The 19,272-nt window shown below is 37.0% G+C and overlaps 1 protein-coding gene across 1 annotated transcript; it reads right to left on the reverse strand.

The window, feature by feature from the left end:
• Positions 1-562: 562 nt before the first annotated feature.
• Positions 563-4,884, reverse strand: LOC104422272 (2-oxoisovalerate dehydrogenase subunit beta 1, mitochondrial). Its single transcript, XM_010034542.3, is given in 14 exon segments — positions 563-971; positions 1,058-1,095; positions 1,098-1,143; positions 1,271-1,348; positions 1,414-1,509; positions 1,953-2,039; positions 2,103-2,171; positions 2,252-2,341; positions 3,031-3,128; positions 3,217-3,274; positions 3,349-3,408; positions 3,511-3,546; positions 3,925-4,036; positions 4,641-4,884. Coding segments are annotated over 14 exon segments (1,095 nt in total). The 5' UTR covers positions 4,832-4,884; the 3' UTR covers positions 563-935.
• Positions 4,885-19,272: the final 14,388 nt, after the last annotated feature.

The following is a 19,272-nucleotide window of genomic DNA, read 5'->3' on the forward strand; positions in this document are numbered from 1 at the left end:
GGACCATTATATAACGTCAGTCATCTATACATAAAGACCTTGTCCGCTCTTTACCTTTTTTCATCAATCACAATGATAATATTGATGGCCATGATTGAGGTGGTCGGAAGCTCTCGCGAAGGAGGGCGGTTGATTGCCTGTTCTCAGTTATGGTTGATTGCCTATTCAGTACTTAGGTAATCACGTACCAGCTTGGAATCTCGCCGCTGCCGGGTTAGAAAAGAGCGGTTTTGTAAAAACTGCACAGTTTGTGTACAAATCTTTATATCTAGATGTAATTGCTTAATAATTTTGCTAGCCTGGATTTTGCACTCGAGCAAGTTCCTTCACTTGGTTAGTAACCGTCAGGTTTTTCTTCTCATCGTTTCAACTTAAGTTGGTTTCTTACAGGCTCTTTTGACCTAATCTAATGATAATCCCCATCTATATTAGGGCGATGGAGATATTACTGTCCCAAAGGAAGAGAACGAAATCCCTGGAACCACAACGTTTTTCTCAATATGCAACATTCTCCTGATCAGAAAAATGAAATGTCTATGAAACTCTCATTCCTTGCAACACATTTGACAACCCCAGTGAGATAGATACCAAATACATATACATATATACATACGAGTCGAACTGTCAAGTGCAAGAATCTTTTATTTTGTTTTTATTTGACCAGAGTTACTACTCCATGTAGAATCTACAGATACGTTAACAAGAGTTGAATAGGGTTAAACCAAAGGCAAGGAAAGACAAACTCCTTATCCCAGCCATGTACTACCCCGAAAAATCATTCATGGGCACTTCCACATATAGCAGGGGTTGATACAGCTAAATCTTCAGGCATGAAGTATTGAACAACTGGTTTTTAAAATTTTGCCAGTCTCAATTTGTTATGCACATCATATCATGGCATAGGACCGGAGTGAACAATGAGAGCCAAGTACCCATTAGTAATTTACAGTTGATTTTATGGCATCCAGTATCTGCATCCAGAACAAAAAGTCACAAAATTAGCAAATACTTCATTATCCTTATGGGAAGGCAATGCAACAAGCCAAAAACTGATCACCTTATTTTTGGTGGGCAAATAGAATGGTTCAAAAACTAGGGGAAAGGGGTGTCCAGACCACAGATTCTGGCAACTGGGGCTTGTAGCTGCAAAACAATTACCGCTTTTAGGGATTAGAAGGTTTCTTATTTTGCCATAAGAAGAAGAAAAATCCTTGAACCAGTATTGCCATAGAAAAGAGAATCAGATAAAGATGAAAATCTTCAGGCTTACTCTTAAGAAGCATCTTTCGACAATTGAAGCAGAGATTTCAGCACCAAAACCTCCAGTTACAGGAGCTTCATGACTAATCTGCAAATAGGGATCTGACTTACTTCAATAATCTCACAGGCTATCAGAGGGAAAGCAGAATGTACCAGAAGTCTTCCAGTTTTCCTGACAGATGCCTCCACTGTCTCCTTATCCCAGGGTAATAGAGTTTTGAGGTCTATCAGTTCACAAGAGATCCCATCCTGCAAAGTTTCTTGATAATATGAGTTTGAGGACATTAAATGACTTCATACAATCAACCATCTTGAGGCTCTTTAACAGATGACAGTCATTAAAGTGTGTCAGTATCTGAAGTCTACACCTAGGGGATTGACGACATCAATATGTAGATGACACACACATTACACACCACAAGTGCTACACAAGCTGTAGAAAATGTAGTGGCATCATATCTATCTGCATTCATCGTGATAAAGAACTATGTTTGGAAATCGGTCACAAGAATGCCATTCATTTTTCCAGAAAACTCCAAGAAATGAGCTGTTGGAAAAATGGAGTCGGGATCATCAATTCCAATGCTGAACATAAAAAAGGATTATATTCCTGCACTTTGAAATTATGTTCAAGATGGCCCACAACAGCAGGAAGGTACATCATTAGGAAAACAAGCTGGAAATAAGCTTACGTTTTCAGCATCAAGGCAGGCTTCTTCCATGACGGAAAGCTGAGCTCCCCATCCAACCAATGTTATGTCCGTGCCTTCACGAATCACCTACAACATTGGAACTTCGTTAGAATCTTAAGTCTTTGACTGTGTGAGCTAAAAGAAAGGTACCTCTGCCTCCGACAATGGCAACGTGTAATCATGTTCAGGAACCTCTTCGACAGCCAAACGATACAGCCACTGGAATCCACCAAAAATAAAATCTTAAATTGGGCCAAAGTTATTATTAGTTGTTGAGCTTAGATTGAAAGACGGAAAACCTTCGGTTCAAAAAAGACAATAGGATTTGGATCACGTATGCACGAGAGTAATAGTCCTTTGGCTTGACTTGGGCTTCGAGGGATGACCACCTATAAAAAGAATCTTTAATAAAGGTGTTGGGCAGTTTCTAAACCACAAACTATATAAGTAATGAAAGAATATCAGTTTCATTGAGGAAAAAGAAAAGGTTTCTGAATTTCAGTGAACATCTCAAGTAAATTATAAGGCTACACCACGGATAATTTAACTAACCACTGATCTGTTCTCAAGTGATGCAAATTTCATCAGTTTTAATCTTTAAAAACCGATCACGTCCATTATTTTGATGCACTTAAAAATGAAATCTTCACAAACACCAAATTCCTCAGCCATTGAAGTTGAAAGATGCTTATTTTGGTGAGATTCCAAAGTAAAACATTGGTGATTTTAAGAACTGACGATTTCCTCAAGTTATAAGTATTAGATAAACATCTAGACAGGTTGCACTTCATTTAATTTATTAGTCTCTGAACTAGACTTGCTCATGCAAAAAGAATTTGAGCCAGGGAAATAGACTACACATTTCAGGTTTGTCCTATCCTTTTCTACCTCACCTACAATCACTCAGCAGAAACTGTAAGAGGCCAAACAATGAAATGGTATGTATATCTTCATGCAATGGTCAATACTCATAAAATAGATGTCTTTTCTTTCAGACTCTCGTAAGATAAGGGAAGATTTCCCTAGAGAAAAATGAATCTGAAAGGAGCAATCCAGATTTTGGGAACGAAAGCCATACTTTGATACCAGGGACATGACAGAAGAATGCTTCTGGGGATTGTGAATGATAATGCCCCCCATGTCCTACTGCTCCATAAGGTGCTCTTATTGTTAAGCCTAAGAATATCACATTAAATCTCATCAGTGACAACTGGCAAAAGAAAATCTAATATGATCATCATATACTGACTGATAATGAGTATACCTCCACAGTTAAACTGATTCCCACTACGATATCTGAACTTAGCAGCTTCATTAACAATCTACATAAACAAGAGTTTCTGTTACTTAAATCTAAACATGTGGCAATACAGTATTTGCAAGATGGAATGCATACCTGATCGAAAGCAGGAAAAATGTAATCTGCAAACTGAATTTCCGCGACTGCCCTATTTCCCTAAATGTGGTATAAACAGAAAAATTTTAATGGGAGATCTTAAAATACAAATATGATTCCATAATCCTGAATTGCATAAGGGGGAAAAAATGAAGTACTGACCATCGCGGCTAGACCAATACCAAATCCAACAATCCCCTGCATGCGAATTGTTTGAGATTAAAAGCTTATGCATTTGTTTACAATGTTCGAAACATTGTTAGAAAAACAGAATTAGCTAAGGCTCAGTCAAACAAAATAGAGAAAGAAGCCACAAACTAAACATTACTGTGAAGTATTTCTCATTTGAAAAGAAGATCAAGAAACAGTGATAGACAAAAAATGCCAAGAAACGTCACACTTTGGTATTGATCACCAAAAGCAGACACCTTTTTGCGGAAAACAGTCAATACGTCATCAACCTGGCAATCGGGGATGCAATGTTTTTCTTCCAAGAAATGTGGGATAACTTTGTTTTCCCTTCTGACAAGTCAGAATAATCAATAATTCGTGGGCAGCACCTAGAACAAAGAATACCTGCTCACAGAGAGGGGTATTAAAGACCCTGCCTTTACCAAATCGGTCAGCTAATCCCACTGTACAACGGAAGACCCCGCCAAAGCTCACATCCTCTCCAAATACATAAGAACTGAAGAGGAAATGCAAATGATGAGTTTCGCTATCAAACACTCGTGAGCTTGACTTTAAGGACACTTGAATATCAGTGAAGCAGCAGTTAGCTCGACTTTATCCAGACCGATCACATCTAAAGCACTGTCATAGACATAAATCAACAACAAGAGACATCATTCATAGACTATTTCCCTATCCAAAATTTGACTGCACCCCACGAAATCATATTTAACCAAATGTCTAAATCCTGATGCTGCCTACGGTACTAAGAGATCATGATTTAGCATAAATCTCACTTTCTGGAGCTGACCGATGACCCATTGCGATCCATATTACAGTGGGGAAAGAAACAAGAACAAAGCCCATCATTTGACCGAGCAGCATCATCATCATGCATGGACCGGAAGACCATTAAGACATGCGCAAACGATCACCTTTCTCTCTCTTTTCCCCCTCACTTCTTTCCCTCGTCTCGCTTAGACTATGCAAGAAACCCAACTCCATCACAGGACGACCGAACTGATTGGAAAAAACAAGAACCCACGACTCAAAACTCGACATCGAAATGAAAAAGCTCCGACGCGAGAACCCGCAAGCGCAGAGAAGCAAAGGGTCGTCACCGGGGGTCGGTGTCGAGGGCGATGTGGAGAGCTTGATTGATCGCGGAGCAGAGGTTGAGCGACGGGTTCTGGGTCCGCTGGACGGCGCTCCAGCCGGTGGCGGCGGCGGCGGCGGCGGAGGACGAGAACCGCCGGCGAGGGACCGAAGAGGCGAGGCGTCTCCCGAATCGCTGCGCAGCGGAGGTCGCCATTGTCGCGCACGGGCGGAGCTGAGTTGGGGAGGAGGATTGAGTCAGCGAGTCAGCACTTTCTTTGCTCTAATCATTGTTCTGGGATCACATGGAAAAATTACAAAAAAAAAAAAAAAAAAGGATCATTGGTAGGCTGACGTGGCTCATCTTCTCTCCTGTTTTTTTTTTTTTTTTAATTTTTATCATAGAATATTCTCTATTAGCTCCGGATGGAATTTGTAAGAGAAAGGATCTTCGGATCGAAATCGACGAGCCAGTCGCCGCAGCCCCGACAAGCCGCCATGTTATTACAAGAGAGTTCGACCCCGCCGGAGAAGAAGGTGACAATAATCTCTGGCCCTTAGTTGCTAGACTATCTTACTTTGACAAGACTTGCAATTTCTGTGTCGTGCTACACGTGCACGTGCATCGAGGTTGATTGGGCCTTGTTTGGGTCATTGCGGGATTGGGTTCTTCAAGAGATGGGATTCCGAATCCTGTAATTTTCATGTTTGGAGGGTTGGATTTCGCAAAAAATAAGATCCGTCAAAAAAATTGGGTGAAGAAATGATTCGGTAATAGCTTATAGCGAGATTCCAATTTCAGATTCTTAATACCGCTAAACCATCCCAAACCCAATTTCATCACTTTGTCGTTACTATAGTTGACCGGTCGTTGTCGCCGCCGTCGGTGAGAAGTGTTCCTTTTTGAATGGGTCAAAGCTCTTGCCATTCAAGCAATTTGAAGGGAGGATTACGTGTCATGGGACTAATGGAGCCTTAGCATAAGCTTTGGGTTCGAATATGAAAATGCCTTCCGACAAATATATATTACAATCCCAAGATATATGAGCAACTTTTCATTTTGGCATATACAATATAATTTTTATTAATATGAAACCCATTGCATTTTTATAAAAATAAAAATAATTCACAGTAAACTTTTTTAATGGGAAAAAGATAGAGAGATTAAAGGGCAACTTAGAAAAACGTGTCTATCTACTTTCTATATAATAAAAGTGGGTTCCCTCCGTCTTGATTGATGATTTTCAAAGAGACCCTCCGTCTTGATTGTATGATTTTCAAAGAGGTTATCTCAACACATGTCTGAAAATTATGGCGAAAGAAAAAATATGTGTCTGAAAAAATGTGTCGTCGTTTTTAAAACTTTGATAATTTTTTTCAATCTTAATTCCAACCAACCCATTGAGGGAAAATTAACGATCTTCGTAGTCCTAAATTTTTGTGCCAACTTTCACTTACTCCTTTGATCATTTTTTGCTCAAAATTGCTCATATGGTGATCTAATCAATGTCGATCGTTTGATTTGGCATGGTTGATGACTTGACATGGACAACTTTAATCAAAATGACACTGTTTTTCAAAGTTTTTCAGATTTTTTTTTAAAAAATCTTTGGACTTTGTGCTGTTTATCTCCTTTAACCCATCCGCGTTTCATATAATCCGCTTTAATTTCTACAAGTACGATTCTCCAATTCAATTCTCCGAACCACACCCAGCTGTGTGCGACTCTCTTTGCTGTATTATAAACACGCAAGGAACGAAGAAACAACCATCGCTACTGCCGCCATAAAGAACATCAAGGATTCAAGAAGATTAGCACGATCGCTGGCGTTTGGTAGTAGACCCACTCTTCACCGTCGCCGACTCCAGCGGCAGCAGCGCTCAGTCCCGGGATCACAATTCTCCCGTTGATTAACTCGAGTCGGATTGCTTACTCCGCTGCCGTGGAGGGGCGGAGGTGCTGTGAGAGGACGAGGGTCTTTCAATTACCAAGAAGAAGAAAAAAAAAAGCATTAGGAAAATCCTATTGATGGTAGCTTTCTCAGGCCTTCAGGAAAATCATGAAGAAAAAGCTGGCTGACGCCTGCACAGTACCAACCCAAAAGATGAAGAAGTAAATATAAACAAGACTTTTATTAGTCATCCTGGCTTGAAGTGAGCTCAACTCAAAAGATCAACCGTATAGAGTTTTCATTATGGTTTCTATGTATTATCATAACGGGTGAGCCAAAGGGAATGGTGCTGCCATATGCAAAAAGGAAGAGACTCATGAAATGGAGAGGCAAATAGAGCGTTCCCTAAGAATTCATATCGACAGGAATGTTTGGCACCTTGATGTTGGCTCTTTGCTACCTGGGCTATAGTATATTCCAAGGGTTGGGCCATGGTTCCTTATCTCGACAGGATACAAATATCTAAATTGGATATTTTTAGATACTTTTTAGGACCTATCACCTATACTAAGTAACAGTAAAAAATTTGTATCCATTTTCATGATATTATATATGGATTAGATATATCATGGCAAATTCTTCGGAAAAAAATTATGTCTTTCATAATGAAATCTGATAAGTAAGATTTCAAGTAAGTGTTTATGTAATCTTTTTTTGTTCGAAGAAATGATTCATCGAAATAATGAGTCACCATTGATAATTGACCCATCTGAGATTTCCAAATGTTTGGGAGTTCCTCTATTCAATCATTTTCCTTCTTCTTGTTGCTACATATATTGTTTGTACACATCTTCTCTTTGTTTCCTTGAGCCTATAGTAATTTACTGACATAGTTCGAAAAATGTCAAATCTTGGATGATTCCATCATGTAGAGTGGCAGTAAGGGTGACTTATCTATCAACTTTTCCACTATCACCCCCAAAAAACCACATGAATTTACATATAGTAATGTCCATCTTTTACCAAAAATAAGCTATGAATATTAGCGGGAGGGAAAATGCCCCAAGCCAATGTTCGAGTACCAGGTGCTATGGCGTTGAAGTAACCTCATGCCATACTCTCAGGAAAAGCTCGAATGACCTATACCCATTCGCTCCCCTAGCTTTCACCTCTTAGTGTCAGTGTCGGTCCAACAGAGTGCTTTCACCATTGATGTTCTGCAATTCACCATAGGAGTGGCGTGGGGCTATGTCATATGACTTTTCAAAGCAATTCTAATTTTTAATGATAAGTGTGTGCAATTCATTTTCGATAGAACAAACATATCGGCTCACCGAATCAGATTCTGAGCAAATCACGACGCCTATGATCGTACGTAGCTTAGGAATAGCAAATTTTAGAAAGAGCAAAGCAAATATAGCGAAAAAATAAGTAGCTGATGTTGCAACCCTCCCTCAAGGGGGATTAGGTAGTGAGCAGATTCGGAGCCAACGTGGAGCCGAAATGAATAGTCCTCATATTCGAAGTCCTCGCCCTCGTTCGGTGCGAATTCTTTGAAAGCCCTTAATTTGTGCAATATTGAAAAATTACGATTTGATTTTAAATTGAGATTATATTGTATTTTATTTGGGAGTTGTCCCGAGTCTATTGGGGCCAAACATGAGTCGAGTGGGATGCGGGAGGATGTCCCACTTCCTACGAACTATAGATTCTAAGGTTGGAGACTTGACTACATTAATCATCTAAATTAATGCCCTTTCGGGTTATAAACTTGTTTTGTTTGATTACTAAGTGATTCACGCAGTCTTTGGTCAAAGTTATGAATTCTAAGTTTTTCCCCCTTACGTGTCCGCGCACGGTAGTTTGATTGGGGTTGTGCCTTAGCGTGATCTCTTCGCCAATCAACATTGAAGGAGATCAAATCATCACATGACTGTAATGAGCACGCCACATCAAAGGTAAGTAGAAGACAATATAAAGTAATGCGCGAGGAAAGTAAATCCGATATGAGTTGGTAAACAATATTATATGACTTTGTTCTAAGCCACAGAATATGGTCCTCATGAGCTTATTCAACCCGATAAGAGTCAAACAAAAAAATATCACATGGCCTTGTTTTAAGCCCCAAAAGAAAAATATGATCCCATAAGCTTGTTTATTTAAATTTCGACCTAAGTCTATTTCCTACACTGGAGAAAAGCATCTACAAAAAAATTTCTAAATGAGATTTTAACTCTAAACGGGTAAGATGGACGCTTCAAAACCTCCAGTGAAATAACCACGTTAATCATTAATCACTTAGACTTGAGTACCTATCCAATCTAGGATGATCTGTGCTCCTTGGGATTATTCTAGCCTTGCGTTAGGATACGACATATCCGACATCACATATTCAATTGTTTAAGGTGAATTTACGTAATCTAGAAGACTACCATTTTGTTTTAAAGAGAGTACTATAAATCATTAAACTAGACTTAAGCCTAGGTGAGGTTAAGCTAAGCCTAATCCTAGGATCATTGAAGAATACCCAAGTTATGAAATTAGACCCACATCTAGTGCCTAATAACATCTTTAATCTGCCTAATAACATCATAAATCTTTTTCACAATATGGTTGGCCATCTCATTTTGTTGTCCTTCGAACTAGCTCCCCATGGTGGCCACCATAGTTGGACTCAGCTCCACTTCTCTCCTCCGCAACTCCGTGAGATGCCTTGGAATGTCAGTATTCCCACCTTGGTCCTTCTTCAGTGCCGCTTGGGCGACTGATGACTCGAAACGCTTGGCTATAACATTATCATGATGCAGCGACTGGTTGTTGCCAGCGGAATTGTTAGGCTCTTGTTGGTTCCTAGTTCTTGCCATTGCACTTTCTCAAATTGAACTGTGATGATCTCACCAAGTGTGCTAAAAAATATTTCACCAAAAATGGGCGTTGACTCAAGTGGAGAAAGAACTTCCATAAAAAAGTTTAACTTTTGTTTTTTTTTATGAAATTGGTTTAGTGGTGAATTTGGATGTTAATTCAATCAGCATAACAAAGAAGAAGACAAATGAATTCAAAGGTAAAAAGTTGTTAACGATGGAAATTGAAAAGACATTAAATTAATAAACTAATAAAAGTACATCGAGAGTACGTCTTTTGGATGATGGATCCTATTTTTATAGTTACATGTCGCCTTTTATAGTCTATTAAACACAATTACTTATAAGAAGAATGATACTCTAAATGTGGTTACAATTGCATCTATGCAATTCTAGGCTTCCTATTTGCAGACCGATCTTATTTGCAAGCGCTATGACTCCTGAGGTGCCACTAGGTCGCGCCACCTTAGATGGATATCTATCCCTTCAATTGACATTCTCACTCTATCTCATTCCTTTTTTTTTCCTTGTATCAAACGCTTAGCCAAATTTTAAAACTGGCTATGTATTGGTTTTGCCATTTGTGCATCGACAGGTGTATTTCATGATCATCGATAATTATTGTTCATAGTCAATAATTCTACCAACGTTGATAGGCACATTATGTATTTTTCGATGACTGTCACACAACTTGGAATTAAGTGAAGAGACTCATCTGTAATTGGAATTAATGTAATATATGCATCAAATTGTTAACCTTACTTTATTTAGTAACACGTTGCCAGTATTCCCAATAAAAGCAGTTAAAATGAAATAAGAGATTGCAAAGAGTAATTCACATTTTCACTTAAGTTTCGGCGAAAACATTATAATAAAGGAAAATGTATCACGCGGAAGTGATTTTCAAGGAAAATGTTTTTCCCTTTTCTAATTAGGAAATTCATTTTTCTAATCTTAAGCACATATATATTTTTATCATAAATGGTCTTTTGTCAATTAATCATTTTCAGCAAATCAATTATATGAAAGTTTTGAAAATTAATCCACAAAGAGACTCTTCACTCTAACAAATACACCACTAGTTACAAAAAAAAAAAAAAAAAAAATGTAACAAATTTTGAGTGCTTGACTAAGCCCTACCTTGTCGATAATCATTTTGTGTTAACAAGTGACAAATAAATCGAATGCTTTTGATATCACCAACTGCATGGTACAAGTAATGAAGATCTTTTATAAAGATATAGATCACAAAAAAGAATGGAAGACAGGATATCACAAGTTTAGACATAATGACACTATATAAAAGATGTGGACAATATCAATATATTTTTATATTTGATACGCGGAACATATCAAATATTAGTAAAGTTGGGGAAAACTGACAAAATTTAGTCTATGCTTTGAGTTCATCTTCCTGTTGTTCTTGTGTTAACCTACTTCATTGAGTGAGGCGAGGGAGAGCAAGTCAAAGTCTTCACCATCTTGCTTGCTTGGTTGCATTTTCGAATTCTTTTTTTCTTCAATCCAACCCAAATATTAGTAAAGTTGGGGAAAACTGACAAAATTTAGTCTATGCTTTGAGTTCATTTTCCTATTGTTCTTGTGTTTACCTACTTCATGGCGTGAGGTGAGGAAAGCAAGTCAAAGTCTTCACCATCTTGCTTGCTTAGTCACATTTTCCAATTCTTTTTCTTTCCACCCAACCCAAAAATTAGTAAAGTTGAGGAAAACTGACAAAATTTAGTCTATGCTCTAAGTTTATCTTCCTATTGTTCTTGTGTTAACCACTTCATGACATGAGACGAAAGAAAGCAAGTCAAAGTCTTCACCATCTTGCTTGTTTAGTTGCATTTTCCAATTCTTTTTTTTTTCAACCCACCCAAAAATTAGTAAAGTTGGGGAAAACTCACAAAATTTAGTCTATGCTTTGAGTTCATCTTCCTATTGTTCTTGTGTTAACCTACCTCATGGCATGAGGCGAGAGAAAGCAAGTCAAACTCTTCACCATCTTGCTTGCTTGTTGCATTTTCCAATTCTTTTTTTCAACCCAACCCAAATAGTAAAGTTGGGGAAAACTAACAAAATGTAGTCTATGCTCTGAGCTCATCTTCCTATTGTTCTTGTGTTAACCTACCTTATGGCGCGAGGCAAGGAAAAGCAAGTCAAAGTCTTCACCGTCTTGCTTGCTTAGTTGCATTTTCAATTCTTTTTTTTTCAATCCAACTAAAAAATTAGTCAAGTTGGGGAAAATGACAAAATTTTGTCTATGCTCTGAGTTCATTTTCCTATTGTTCTTGTGTTAATCTACTTCATGGCGTGAGGCGAGAGAAAGCAAGTCAAAGTCTTCACCATCTTGCTTGCTTAGTTGTATTTTCCAATTCTTTTTTTTCAACCCAATCCAAATATTAGTAAAGTTGGGGAAAACTGACAAATTTAGTCTATACTCTGAGTTCATCTTCCTATTGTTCTTGTGTTAACCTACCTCATGGCATGAGGCGAGGAAAAGCAAGTCAAATTCTTCACCATCTCGCTTGCTTATTTGGATTTTCCAATTCTTTTTTATTTTCAACCCAACCCAAAAATTAGTAAAGTTATGGAAAAATGACAAAATTTAGTTTATGCTCTGAGTTCATCTTCCTGTTATTCCTGTGTTAACTTACTTCATGGCATGAGGTGAGGGAAAGCAAGTCAAAGTCTTTACCATCTTGCTTGCTTAGTTGCATTTTCAAATTCTGTTTTTTTAACCCAACTCAAATATTAGTAAAGTTGGGGAAAACTGACAAAATTTAGTTTGTGTTATGAGTTCATCTTCCTATTGTTCTTGTGTTAAACTACTTTTTGGCGTGAAGCGAGGAAAGTAAGTGAAATTCCTCGCCGTCTTACTTGCTTAGTTGCATTTTCCAATTCTTTTTTTTTTTTTTCAACCAACCCAAAAGTTAGTAAAGTTGGGAAAACTAACAAAATTTAGTCTATGCTGTGAGTTCATCTTCTTGTTGTTCTTGTGTTGACCTACTTCATGGCATGAGGCAAGGGAAAGCAAGTCAATGTCTTCATCATCTTGCTTGTTTAGTTGCATTTTCCAATTCTTTTTTTTTTCAAACCAACTGAAAAATTAGTAAAGTTAGTGAAAACTGACAAAATTTAGTTTATGCTCTAAGTTCATCTTCCTATTGATCTTGTGTGTAGAAGTCATATAAATTTGATTGTATGTCTCTATACAAGTTTGTGCCTCTGTAATCTGGGAAGAGAGTGAGTTATAAGAGTTGCAAGAGGTGCTTCAATTTATAAAATCATTTACTTAAGTTTCATGTAGAAATAGACTCTCCGCAAACCATAAAATTGCGAGAATTACACAATGGACACAACTGTTTGAGATAAGAGAGTGGAGTAAGTCAAGTGGAACATTGAACCACCATAAATCTGTCCTACGTCTCTTCTATCTCCTTAATTCTTTCATTATCTGTTTGATAGAAAATATTGTTTTGCATAATTATTTTGCATAATTTTTTTTTCACTACAACAACGCATTCCACATATCATTTGCAATTATTTAATGCTAAAATGTATTTGGCTATGACAAGTTATGGCTTTAATGAAATGGTACAATCCTCATTAAGAAGTTATCATTCTTGTGAAGATGTGCAACTCTCATGGAAGCTAACAAGCGTTTTGATAGAAGGCACCTCTTGATAACATGAATAAACAAGAGTCTAGTCCTCTCTCCACCCATGACGTGAAAAGAACTTTGTATTCAATCCTCCATCAAACAAAATACATTAAGTGGGTTAAGGGAGAGAAATTGGATTTCTTCATCTTTTTAAGTTTTCCATGACAGATACATTGAGGGTTTCGCTATGGATAAAAGGTAATTGCGAGGAAAGTCCTATAAAAAGTAAGAACGAAACTTCGTCAAAACATGACTTTAGTGGATAAGTTAGAATTTACGTAGGGAAAACCAAGAGAACGCCTCCTTTAAACACCAAGCATAACAAGATAGGACTAAAAAAAATCAATTGTACAAAAGTGGGGAAAACCGGTTTATGAGTAGATTTCATATTTAAAGAATTTACAAAACTCTGATTTATAATCTGCAAAAGAATTACAAGTTCACCTATTGCAAATTGAGAGAACCAAGTCCTTTCAATTTGAATATTAGGCTGGAGCCAAATAAGTCCTTCGTAGCCGAATGGGCGCAAAGCACTGAAACGAAAGAATCGATTGTGGATGGAGATACCAAACCAACTCAACCCACTACAAAACTAACATCTTTTTTTTACCCCTAAAATTGGTGAATCCTTGAATATTTAACCTTATGTACTAAAATTAATCTAGATTGTTATATTTGATGGGGTCCACATGGAACTCGCCATTATCAACTCCAAGTTTAGTTTAGTATGATTTCTACGGTTCCACTAATCTACATCTATTTATCTAGAAAAAAGTATACAATAAGTGTCATAACTTTTGTACGACTCTCACTTAGGGCCATAATTTTCTTTTTCGATCACTTGAGTGATATAACTTATGTATGATACTCATTTAAGTATCATAACTTTTTTTCAATCACTTAACTATCGTATGACTTTTCATTGATCACTTAAGTGCCATAATTTTTTAAAAGCATTTACTACAAGTACCATGCCACGTAGGATTTTCGACACTTGGGCGAATGTTTTTAAAGTTTTATGACATTCAAGTGATTGATTTAAGTTTATGGTACTCAAGTAAACGTCTTTTTAGAACTCAAGGCACTGAAGTAGTACAAAAAAAAAAATTATGGCACTCAACTTAAGTGAGTGTTGTACAAAATTTATGGTCTTTATGGTGGCCTTAATCTTAATATATCTATGTCCAAGATTGAGTCATGTGGCACGCTTACGATCTTTACCTGATAATTTAGGATATATCTGATCTTGGCAAATCTCTGATTTTGCATCTCTACTTCTTATGCATATTTTGGTTATCAGTTTCTAGAATAGCATTATGCATATTTTGATCAGCAACGTTTAAAACTAATTTTTTACTTATGTGTAGATTCTATTTTAGCATACTCGTATATTATATGTTTAAAACTGACATCTAAATTAAGATGTAATGTCACTATTTTTGTTAGGGGCCCAAAAACCAAAAGCAAGGAAATTAGTTTGCTCTTAACGAAATGCATGGTTATCTTTATGGGTGATAACATAAATGGTCCATAAACTTGAGTCCAATATATAATGTGATTCATGAACTTTTATTATGTGTAAAGTGGGCCTAAATTTTGTTCCAATGTGCATAGTCATTTCCTAAATTTTTAATATGCTCAATATTATATCTGAATTATTAGTAAATGTTTAATGTTGTCCTTAGATTATATCAAGGATTGCATTGAACATTGAACCAAAAGCTCATGAAGCACGTTAAACTAATTAATGTATATATAGGGACAACATTTCATATTAGACTTGAGTATATGAATAATTTATATCATTTTCTCTTATCTTTATTGCACTAGAAATGTAAATTTTCCAGATGCACTGTAGAAAAACGTGATTACAGTGGGTCTCGGTTAGGGTTGACCACCGTGCCGTGCCCGACGCCCCACTTGATAATGAAACTTCAGCTTGGTCGACGCCTCTTCGACTTCTTGACTTGAATGAATTTGTTTCGCAGATGATCCAATCTTTTCTGAGTCTTTATATATCCTGCCTCCTCCACGCTCACAAACCAAGCAATTCTTCCCCGTTCTCTCTTCTGCTTCTTTGATCTCTCTTTGCTATCAGCTCTATGAATACCTATCAAGTGTTGCTGCTCATTCTCGCTCTTTTGCAAGTGATGACCAGCAATGCCAAGCCGAGCAATCGGCAGTGCATCGCTGCATCCTGCGGTAACATTCACAATATAAGCTATCCGTTTCGACTCAGGAGTGACTCGAAGGGATGCGGCAACGCGGCAATAGAGTTGGCTTGTGAAGATAATCGCACTGTCTTATACCTCCATGGAAGCCGGTACTATATACGATCCATCAATTACTCCACTCATGAAATTAGATTGGTTGACGATGGGCTACAAAAGGGCAACTGCTCATCTCTCCCCCATCATTTGGCGGTCCGATATAAATTCAGGAACGCTCGCTATCCATACAACCAATACTACATGGACGTTGGCACAATAGTCATTCTGAACTGTTCAAAGCCGGTTAGTTCTCCATTATACATCACTACCGCTCCATGCATCACGGGGTTGTATTCATCTACTACATCATTTAATTGGAGCTCGTATGCTCTGATCAATCCAATAGCATCGGATGTTAGGGACTTTTGTACCATTAGCAGCTGGACGTGGGTTCGTGGCCGATGGAGATTAACAGCTTTAACTATGAGCTAATCCATAACATCATGGCCGATGGATTTGTTATCGGCTTTGACATATTTTCGGTGAAGAGAACTTTCTTCTGCTTCTTTGATCTCTATAGCATCTACAGAGGCCAGGCTTGCGGATCCAAGTACTACTACGGCGGTAAGCGTCGGTCTGCAGTGAAATTTTACGACTACTTTGCATGATTCTTGTACACTCTTTTACTTGCTACTTCCTCTTCCAAAATACTTAAAATCCAAGAAACTTAGGAGAAAATACACATGTTGGTATAAGTCGACATTTGTTTATATGAAAAGTTTCCGGAGTTTCGCGTTACTTATTAAAAATAAACTTGTAGGAGTTGCTGGACTATAATTCCAAGCTATCTTGATGTCAAAAAATTAAGAAAGGAATATCGTGCGAGCAGCCACATGACTAGTTTTTTTCTTTTTTTGGCATAAAGTTTAGACTTTTTTTTTCTTATTCACCTCCTTATTTAGTTACTTAACTAATAACGTAAGAGACATTTGTTAACAATTTCCTTAAGAATTCTATTCATGTATCTATAGGAGGAACTAATGATTAATTAAGAATGAGTATCGCTGTTCCTCTATATTTGTTGACTCGCAACAAAGAAAAGGAAGTTTCTTGCATTGTCTATCATCCATGTGAAACAAAACTTATCATTTTCATTTATTTGGAAATGCCCGCATCCACTTCTCATATTCTTTTGGACAAACTTCAACTTAAACAAAGCAGTTTGCTACTACTCTGTTTTCTCGTCAGCTCTGTAATCCAAAAATCTTTTCCTTCAATTTTCTTCTCACATCATTCATTCCTTTCGCAGGTGTCTTGAATGATATTGTAATTTGGATAATTGGAGCTATTATTGTACTCCTAGGTAAGCCGCAATGAGTTGTTCTTAATAATTCAAGAAAAGAACTCATACTAACCTATTAATATTTTCCTCAGTGTATTTTTGTGTAGCAAAATTCGTAATTGGGATGCCACTTGTTGCGATATTTCTAATCTACAAGTACAAAAGAAGGCACTTAGCAATGGACATGAACATCGAAGAATTTTTGGAAGCTCACAACAATTTTTCACCCATAAGGTACTCTTACTCGAATATTAAGAAGATCACTAGAAATTTTAAGCACAAACTAGGTGAAGGTGGGTATGGTTCTGTGTACAAAGGAACGCTCAGAAGCGGCAGTGAAGTGGCCATCAAAATTCTAAAGCAGTCCAACACTCGTAGCCAAGATTTTATTAGCGAAATGGCTAGTATCGGAAGGATACACCATGTTAATGTAGTGCAACTCATCGGTTTTTGCTTTGAAGGCTCGAAACAAGCTCTTGTTTATGATCTCATGTCAAATGGATCTTTGGATAAGCACATTTTCGCTGATAAAAGTGATAAATTTCTTGATTACCGGAAGATATATGAAATAGCTCTTGGGGTGGCGAGGGGATTGAATACTTACATCGAGGGCTGTGACATGCAAATATTACACTTTGATATCAAGCCTCATAACATTCTTTTAGACAAGAATTTCACTCCAAAAGTTTCTGACTTTGGACTTGCAAAACTTTATCCGACTAATCATAGCATAGTCTCATTGATTTCTTTGCAGAGGAACCTTGGGATACATGGCGCCCGAGTTATTATACAAAAACATCGGTCGTGTATCTTATAAAGCAGACGTCTATAGCTTCGGGATGTTACTCATGGAAATGGCAGGTAGAAGGAGAAATTTAGATGAACATGCAGAACACTCAAGCCAAATTTATCTTCCAGAGTGGGTGTACGACCAGCTTAATGAAGGAAAATGTTTTAAAATGGAAGGAGTAGTGGAAGAGGAAAGGAAGGTGATAAAAAGATGACAATAGTTGCACTTTGGTGTATACAATTAAGCCCGACCATCGGCCTTCAATGAGCAAAGTCTTAGAAATGCTTGAAGGAGATATTGACAATCTTCAAATGCCTCCAAAACCACTTACTTGCCTATCAGATGTGCCAGTCAACAACAACAAAGCCAAGATGGAACTAGAAACATTCTCAACCTCATCAGTTGCTCCAATAAATTTCGTTAGTAATTTATTTCGAGATAGCAATGACATTTAGAGAATCATGCAGAGTTTGATTGGAAAAGCTTTGTGTATTTGTCAAATTTCTTTACAATAGAGTATTATGTTGGAAGGGACCTGAACTAGTTTAGTTCGACTGTAAATACATTCAAGATTGCGTTCTCCTAGCTTGTAGGTCAATACTGTTTTGTTGTATATCATATCGTTTTACTCTCTTGCATCCTCCTCCGAAAAGATAGCCAAATTGGAGAGGGAGCAAGAAGACGGACAATGAGAATTTTACTTCCTCATCACGCGATTATGGTGAATTTAATTAACGGGCTTTTAGAATTTGGAGCACTTTAATGAAATTTTATCAACCTCGCTTATATACTCGACATCAGCCACGAAGGGAAGGGGAAGAGGGGAAGGCGCCACCCTCCCCAGTCTTTTTTTTTTTTTTTTTAATAAATAATTTTTCTATTAATAGATTTAAAGACACCTAATCAATTATAAGGGCATCGCCTCCCCGAAGAAAAATAAATAAATCGCTGCTATATAAAATTAATTTCATCTTTGATTTCCTGCTTCAACTTTTTTTTTCCCCAAAAAGTTCTACGGAAGTCAAGTCAATTTTCTTTAGGTAAATTGCCATATATTGTATTCACTAGGCAAAGATGCAAACTGATAGCATAATTGCCTCTTAAATTGACAATTCCCTTGTATCATCTCTCTCTCTCTTCGTATAATTTCGCACGAAAGGAATTGTAATTTTAATTAACACTATATATCTTTTCATTTAAGAAAAAAATATTGATGAAGCCAACCTTAATTAATTGAATATTTTAGTGGAAAATTTCTAGCTAAAAAGTGTATTTTAAAATTTAATTATGACCAAGAGTCATCAAGAAAAAAGTATTTCCTTGTCCCAATACTTATTTTGGTTCCTATAAAGAATCAAGAACAAAATCTACAAGATATAGTGTTACTTCATTCAAAATTCCATAGTAAACAAATAATAATAATGACGATGATGATGATGATCATAATAATAACAACAACAAAGTAATATTTTTTAAAAATTTCGTTCTCCCTCAACCTAAATCTTAGCTTAATAATAATAATAATAGCAATAACAACAACAACAACAACAATAAAGTAATATTTTTTTAAAAAAATTTCAGTCTCGCTCAACCTAAATCTTAGCTCCGACATTGCTTACATCAAGAAACCAACAAGGCTTGCATCAATTAGATTATCATCTATTGTTTTGGTGACTTTGAAGTCTTCTAAGTTCTAACAATGCCAAACGTTTGAGCTTGCCATAAGATTCTCCCCAAAGATGGTTAGAGGGACCATTAAGTTCAAATTTTTATCTCTCAACACTTGCGGAGAATATTCTTCAATAGCAATAGAATAAAGTGGACAATTCTTTCAGTTTCCTAAAAATTCTTTTACGCTCAAACTGAATTTATGCTATCCTTAATTATCAGAAT

The sequence above is a fragment of the Eucalyptus grandis genome, chromosome 10, assembly GCF_016545825.1.
Source record: "Eucalyptus grandis isolate ANBG69807.140 chromosome 10, ASM1654582v1, whole genome shotgun sequence".
NCBI lineage: Eukaryota > Viridiplantae > Streptophyta > Magnoliopsida > Myrtales > Myrtaceae > Eucalyptus > Eucalyptus grandis.